General features: G+C 43.2%; 1 protein-coding gene across 5 annotated transcripts in view; it reads right to left on the minus strand.

The window, feature by feature from the left end:
• Window positions 1-4,814, minus strand: part of LOC147446384 (uncharacterized) — a 93,276-nt gene extending 88,462 nt beyond the window's left edge. For 3 of the 5 annotated variants that reach the window (XM_086525624.1, XM_086525625.1, XM_086525622.1), the window contains exons 1-2: window positions 4,090-4,587; window positions 1,356-1,665 (exon numbers count right to left, since the gene is read on the minus strand). In XM_086525624.1, coding sequence (XP_086381750.1) covers window positions 1,356-1,665; window positions 4,090-4,132 — 353 coding nt within the window. In that variant the 5' untranslated portion in view covers window positions 4,133-4,587. The other 2 variants (XM_086525621.1, XM_086525623.1) reach the window with 2 other exon arrangements.
• Window positions 4,815-7,435: the final 2,621 nt, after the last annotated feature.

Here is a 7,435-nt window from a genome sequence, read left to right on the forward strand (position 1 = left end):
AGACCACCCTATGGCCTTATGGTCATAGGGTGACTTAGGGCCATATGTTACTCTTTAGTATGAGGTGAAACCCTATGGCCATAGGGTGCCCTAGGGCCATAGGTTACCCTCTAGTATGAGATGAGATCCTATGGCCTCTAGTATGAAGTGACACCCTATGGCCTTATGGCCATATTGTGCAACATAGCCTAAACTTGCATCAGTCTCATGCATACAGTTTGTACCAGTTTGTGCAATTATAAGTAGACCACTCTCGTCGATGAGAGTGGGGCCTTCGGAGGAGGGTTTTACAACGTCTCTGGTGTCGTATCTCTCTCTCTCTCTATATCTCAGTCTCAAACACTTGCACGCACAGTATCCATTCACTTTGTTTGAGATCATAGCACTCTCTCATTAAGAACGGAAGGCTCTACCTTCCATAAGAACAAAAAAGAACCTTGAGCACAGTCCGGAGCACTCATCTTGAGCAAAGCGCAAACATTCATTCCGTTGCACCTTACACTACTCTACTAGCAGAGTGCCCTGAGTGCCCAAACTCTCCGTCTAGAGTGTCACCACTCGCTCTCTAAACTCTAGATCCAGCAAGAACTTTATTCCAATCAAGAAGATAGTCAAGCCAGATCATTTGTCTTCAAGTGTGAAAGTTACTATTGAAGAAATGAGGCGGACACAAAAGGAATAGCGGGAAGACTGCCATGGTCATGACTGGAGGTGGTTAAATTGGAAAGAAAAACGCAACAAAAGATGGTGGAAGGCTCTCGAAGTAGTAGATACAGCAAATACCACGCTCATGGAGTCTAGCGAAGTTAGAGTGAGTGAGACGCTTGAACATGTGACTCACAGGCATAGTATAGGGAGCATCCTTGGAAGCAGATGGGTGTATGCTATGCACTAAGCTAGGCATAAGGAGGAGGAATCGCTTCCTTTTACCCAGGGTAGACCGCGACACAATTCCAAAGAGGACACTCATCTTGTATTTCGCAGATGACACGAACTAGAGGGCCAGAGGCAACTTTGGTAGAAAAAATTGAGAGATTGCAAACAAGACTTTCAAATCTTCGTATCATTCTGATATTTTGTCAACCTTTGGTGTGAGAAAAACTTGATACCTATGACTTGATAACGTTTTCCCTACAGCTACATTATCCTCTCCTTGGAGAAGGAAAAAGAAAGCTCCAACAAAGCTTCCATAACACAGTTCACTCTCTCAAACCTTTCTCCTACATAGGCTGATGAATCAATAATGGTTGGGGTTTAAAACCAGGTGCTGTATGCAAAACAATAATGAATATCTGTTGAGAAATATGAATAAGAAGTGCAGAAGAACCATAAAAACTTGATAACAGAAGTAAAACCTTTGTGCCTTCTCAGCTTCAAGATTAGGAGGCCTGTTAGTGGATGCAGAAGATGTGCTGTCTGCCAAAAATCCGGCAAGGACATCGTTTGCATCTTTTGTCTTGGAGAACAAAGTGTCTTCTTGTTTTGACAATTTCTTCTTGAAATTATCACCAATTTGCTGATTCAAAGGAGGTAAAATTGGGAGATGTAAGTTTTGAACTGCATCTTCTGTATTGCTTTTCAAACTTAGGTTTCTTTCAGGATTTGGAAGCTCTTTGGAAAAGGGAAAACTTTTTCTTTGACATTGTGTTCTATCCTTCTGCATGTCTGAAAACCATGTGACATAGACAAGGTCGAAAAAGTGAAATGGAAGATATTACGACTAGTAAAGAAGAAAAGGTGATTCTTGACATTTTTAATGAGATTCAGAAATATAAACTGGAGAAATCTCTATAAAACCAAAAAAGAATATCTGAAGTATGCACACCACTATGATCCTCAAATCAATATCAGTCCACTCTTTCTGAATTTTGAAATTGAACCAAAACTCGGTGATCATATGAATCAACTCTCTAACCAATTGTGATTAACAAAGACACTAACTTGCCATAAAAAGAGAAGCCAAAACTCGAATTGCAAAAGTAGAAGCCTTATCACACTTTGTTGAAATCAAAAAATATTATCAGAAGTGATGTGTTGCAATATTCACTTCCCAACATGGTACATGATACACACTTGCATACAACAGCAATTCCATTGGTGATACGTCATCACCAAATGATGGTACTACAGCAGCATCTTATGGTTGCATGGCTTTTAGTTCTGCATACCCATTTTAGCCAATTGTGAACCTATATTATAGTGTTGGCCCAATTTTTGGCCACTTTATTCTGTGGGTGCCCTATGCTGTCCAATAGGTCCATTTTGGTATCAAGAGTCAGATACAATGCCACAACCAGTAATCCCATGCATAATGTTAGCAAAGGTCTTTACTATATCTAGTGGGAACCTACTATAGACTACGTAATCTCTACTTGGGTAGTCGATGATGTCACAAGCCTCTACCTAGGGCCTCTTCCCTTCCTCTTTATATCACTCTCATCATAACTATCACTCATCGTCCTGTTGAGCTTATACATGAAGCTACTCTATATGATGACTTATATATGAAGCTACTCTATACATAGCCCCTAGGGCTATGTATATATAGAGGGGACGGGCTATAGAATAGCTTCATATATAAGCTCATCATATATTGAGATTGCAGCTAATACAGCAAGATTAAGAGACCCTACTCCCAAGCTCTACAAGAGAAGAACAAGGTGCTAGAGAAAGCCACCAACTAGACCATCAATCATGTCCGTTGTATGTGGAACCACAAGATCTGAAAGGAAGTCGTCCGTGGAAACTGACCTCCAAGTAGGCTCCCCATCCCCCTCTCGAGAGAACATACGGACCATGGATAATTGCCACAACTCTGCAATAGTCTCTACATGTGCAACTAGATCACCCAAGATGGGTGACGCGGATAAAATACACCTGTCAAACTTGAAACCAAAACCTGAAAGAAACGAAAAGACTATCTCCCCCCTTCGAAGAATGCTCGAGCTAGCTATAACCACTTCCTAGTCCAAGAAAAACCACAATTCACCTATACAAAACTCCATGTTAGTCTATGGATAAGGGAAGTAGGTGTGTCCTTAAAAGAAGAGCCTTCAAAATCAATATGGAGGACAAAACATAAGAATTCCTGCTCGGATGCATTGGGAGAAGCGACCGTCACACCACAAATCCAAGAGACCAAGCAACCACCGAAGTGGCTCAAGTAGACATCCACCATGATACTAACTCTACTGTGGGCTAAAGAAAACCATCCACAAGCCGCAAGAAGCGGGCAAGGAAACCAGGCACTAAAAGACTCTCAGCATGGTACTCCACTAAATGAAGCAACGGAAGTCATCTGAAGATAAGAACCTGGAAGCACCCTCAAAACGAGAAGTATCCTCAAGAGTACATTGAGGCAACCATTTCCTGCTCAATCCTCGCAAAAGAGATTAAATATCCCTAGAAAAAAATATGAGACAATCTGGAGTAAAACTGCTTCCTCTGTAACTAAATAGCAAAACGTGAGTCTCATAAAACTCGAGACCCAAAGAGGATCACACTATCGATAAACTCAATCGGCTAAGAAATGGAAGACCACAAAGGTCGTCACCTGAGGATCATGTTTTCCAAAGAAGCCGTTGAGGCATAGCTACTCAAGCAAACTCCCTAAGATCAAACCATGTGTCCACCACTCCCCGGCATCTGTCAAGATCAAACCTATAGGGACAATCCAATACAATATGCCAAACTCCATAAGACTCAAAAGAGCACATATACTCCTATTGTTGTAACTTGCTTCCTTAAAATCTCCGTCAAAAGTATGTCCTTTCCACTTGTGCTTCAGAAATGTACTCACACAAGAGTGCAATCAACATTCAATACACAACATAATACCAATAATCGAGGTGAGAGTAGAGGAACCGCCTAGGAAACCTGCAACATGTCCACGAAGATCAGATTGGGCTGCCCCAAGGCTGGAGCTCTTGGAAGGGATGTACAAGAGAGACCTCCATATGTTGTTGACTGCAGAAGTAGGAACTAGATGCCCTCACTAACTATTAACACCGTGTGCAAACCTATTATCCGAAGGATCTCAACAAATTTGCTATTAGAAATGAAGTTTACCAACTGTAAGAGATTGCAAACCTGTCCCGCAAGTGGTACTGATGACATGCTCACAAAAGGGCATAGGAGCGACCAAATCAGCCAATCCATCTCCTCTAATAAAACACAACCATAGGAACCCGCTCCACAAGTGTTGAATACGATCCCGTTGCTATCCAAAAAAACAGCGAAGAACTGATCCAAAAAACGCACATGAGGGCCGCAAAAAATGTTAGGGCTGCCCTCCTGCCTGCCTTGAATGCCCCTCAGCCTCGAAAGGCTTCCCAAAGAGAGTGCCCACTTGCTAGGACTAGCCAAAGACTACATTTTCCTTAGGCAGTTCCTTGGCAGTTTAGATATCCAAGAGGTTTCTTTTTCAGAATACATGGAGTATGTTTCCACCGCAGCGTTGATCAGTCTTTCATTGAACAATTTAGCAAGTTTCAAAGAGGAGGTGACACAGCCGATAGCAATGCTTCTTCACCCACAACGAGTGCACCCATGCGGGAATACAACATATGACTATACGAACATGTGATAACTTGCCTGCAAACGTACTCTTCTCCTCTTCAAAAAGAGCATCAATGGCAGCTTGGTCCTCCTTATGCTTGGGTGTAGAGAGAGAGCGAGACCTGGCAAGCACCGGGCCTGTAGCAGAAGGCACAAGTAAGTGACATGGCCAAAACACAGCGCAAGAATGGAAGCAAATGTGTGTACAGTATGAAGCCTGTACCAGCCAGTGGTTTGGAGAGGAGAGGGAGCAGCATCGGCCAGAGAGGTGAGGAAACAAAATGGGAAAAACAATCTGCTGATTTCGAAGAGAAAAATGTGGGTGTGTGTGTGTGTGTGTGTGTGTGTGTGTGTGTGTGTGTGTGTGTGTTTGTGTAATGAGTGAGAGAGAGAGAGAAAGTGTGCAGAATCTGCGCTCGCGCCGCCGTTTATCCAGAAGAAGACACGACCTGCCGGCGGCTGCCGGTAAACCACGGAAGTTTGAGTATGTAGATGAGTGACGGATCACGATTAGCGACAAAATGGATCACCTTGACTAGTATAGCCGAAGCCGCCTCTCTCTCTCTCTCTCTCTCTCTCTCTGCGTCACTGTGTTTCCGGCGTTGCAAGCGACATCCGTCGGATGTAGGAGACGTTGACACGGGGGGGGGGAGGTCAAAATTCCCCTCCCCTTTAATATCCATATAGATTGTTTAAGAAGCTGGGTCTCACTATGAATTAGTGAAATTGTAGTGTTTAAAAAGTTCCATTAACCCCACTACCCTTCACCATTTGTGAAAACAAAGGGTCAATATGTATGCCACATGTGGTGCACTTCAGAAAGCACAAAAAGTGCTTGAGGAGCTTACTATTCGGAACGGAGTTAAGTGATTGCGAGATACACACAACAGGAGCAGGGACAGAAAGCTCTAGGTTGTTTTCAATGGACCAAAGTGAGGGACTCTGTCCAGATGCAATCACCTACGCGTGCATCTTGAAGGCATGTTGCTCTACCCAAATGCTGATATGGGCTTAAAAATTCACTTTGATATTGTTAGTCAAGGGATGTTGCAAAAAATTGTCGTGCTTGGCAATGCCTTGGTCGATATGCATGCTAAATGTGGTGCACTTTAGAAAGCACAAAACATACCTAACGAGCTTCATGTTCCAAATGCCGCCTCTTGGAGTGCATTGATTGTGGGATACACGCAATAGGAGCAGGGCTAGAAAGCTCTTGGTTGTTTTTAGCAGATGCAAAGTGAGGGCCTCTCTCTAGATGCAGTCACATATGCCTGCAACTTGAAGGCGTGTGGTTGTATGCAAGATATCGATATGGGCTTAAAAAATCACTTTGTTATTGTTAGTCAGGAGCTATTACAAAAATTATCGTGCTTGGCAATGCCTCGGACTAACAAGAGCTATTGCAAAAATTGTCGTGCTTGGCAATGCCTTGGTTGGTATGTATGCCAAATGTGGTGCACCTATGCGGGATGTCGTCTTTTGGAATGCACTGATTGCAGGATATGACCAACAAGGACCGGGCCAGGAAGCTCTGGACTGTTTTCAGCAAGTGTGAAGCGAGGGCCTTTCTCCAGAGGCTATCACCTACACGTGCATCTGGCATGCATGTGTCTCTACACAAGAAGCTCTTCTTGAAAAGAGGAGTCGGGTTTGGTACTGCCTTGGTCGATATGTGTGCCAGATGTGGTGCCTTTGTCCAGATGCAATCACCTACGTATGCATCTTGAAGTCATGTGGCCCTACACAAGACCTACACAAGATGTTGATGTGAGCTTAAAAACTCATTCTGATATTGTTAGTCAAGGGACGTTGCAAAAAAATATCATGCTTGGCAATGCTTTGGTTGATATGTATGCCAAATGTGGTGCACTTTAGAAAGCACAAAAAGTGCTTGAGGAGCTTCCTGTCCCGAACTGAGTGCATTGATTGCAAGATATGTGCAACAGGAGCAGGGCCAAAAAGCTATCGCTTGTTTTCAGCGGATGCAAAGCGAGGGCCTCTCTCTAGATGCAATCACATATGCGTGCATCTTCAAGGCATGTGGCTCTACGCAAGATACTGATATGCGCATAAAAATTCATGTTTATAATTGTTAGTCATAGGCTATTGAAACATGATGTTGTGCTTGGTAATTCCTTGGTTGACATGTTTGCTAAATGTGGTGCACTTCAGAGAGCATAAAAAGGGCTTGAGGAGCTTCTTGCTTGGAGTGTGGACTCTTGGAATGCACAGATTACAAGATTTGCCCGATTGGGGCAGGGCCAAAAAGTTTTCAACAGATGCAAAGCGAGGGATTCCCTCTAGATAAAATCACCTATGCATGCATCTTGAAGGCATGTGGCTCTACGCAAGTTGCTGATATGGACACAATTATATTGTTAGTCAAAGGCTATTGAAAAAAGATGTCGTGTTTGGCACTGCCTTGGTTGATATATATGGAAAATGTGGTGCCCTTCAGAAAGCACAAAAAGTGCTTGAGAATCTTCATGTCCCAAACGTCGTCACTTATAGAATGCACTGATTGTGGGATATGTGCAACAGGAGCAGGGCAGAAAGCTATTCAGCGGATGCAAGGCGAGTGTACCTCTCCAAATTCAATCACCCATACTTTCATCTTGAAGGCCATGCTTACATCTTGAAGGCATTTGGAATTACGCAAGATGTTGACATTCGTGATGAGATTCTTAGCCTAACTTACCTTTCTTTCGGTCCTAAGTAGGACACAATAGGCGGAGAGCACTCAACAAGGGAATAAAATTAGCAAAAGGATGAACATGGCCCTCTTAGGTGACCACTAAAGAGAACGAGTTCACGTGAGAGATGGAAAGCTAAATAGCTGATAACGCCAGGGATCTTGGATATAAGAGATTACCCCAAT

The sequence above is a fragment of the Adiantum capillus-veneris genome, chromosome 12, assembly GCF_014529385.1.
Source record: "Adiantum capillus-veneris isolate H3 chromosome 12, ASM1452938v2, whole genome shotgun sequence".
Classification (NCBI taxonomy): domain Eukaryota; kingdom Viridiplantae; phylum Streptophyta; class Polypodiopsida; order Polypodiales; family Pteridaceae; genus Adiantum; species Adiantum capillus-veneris.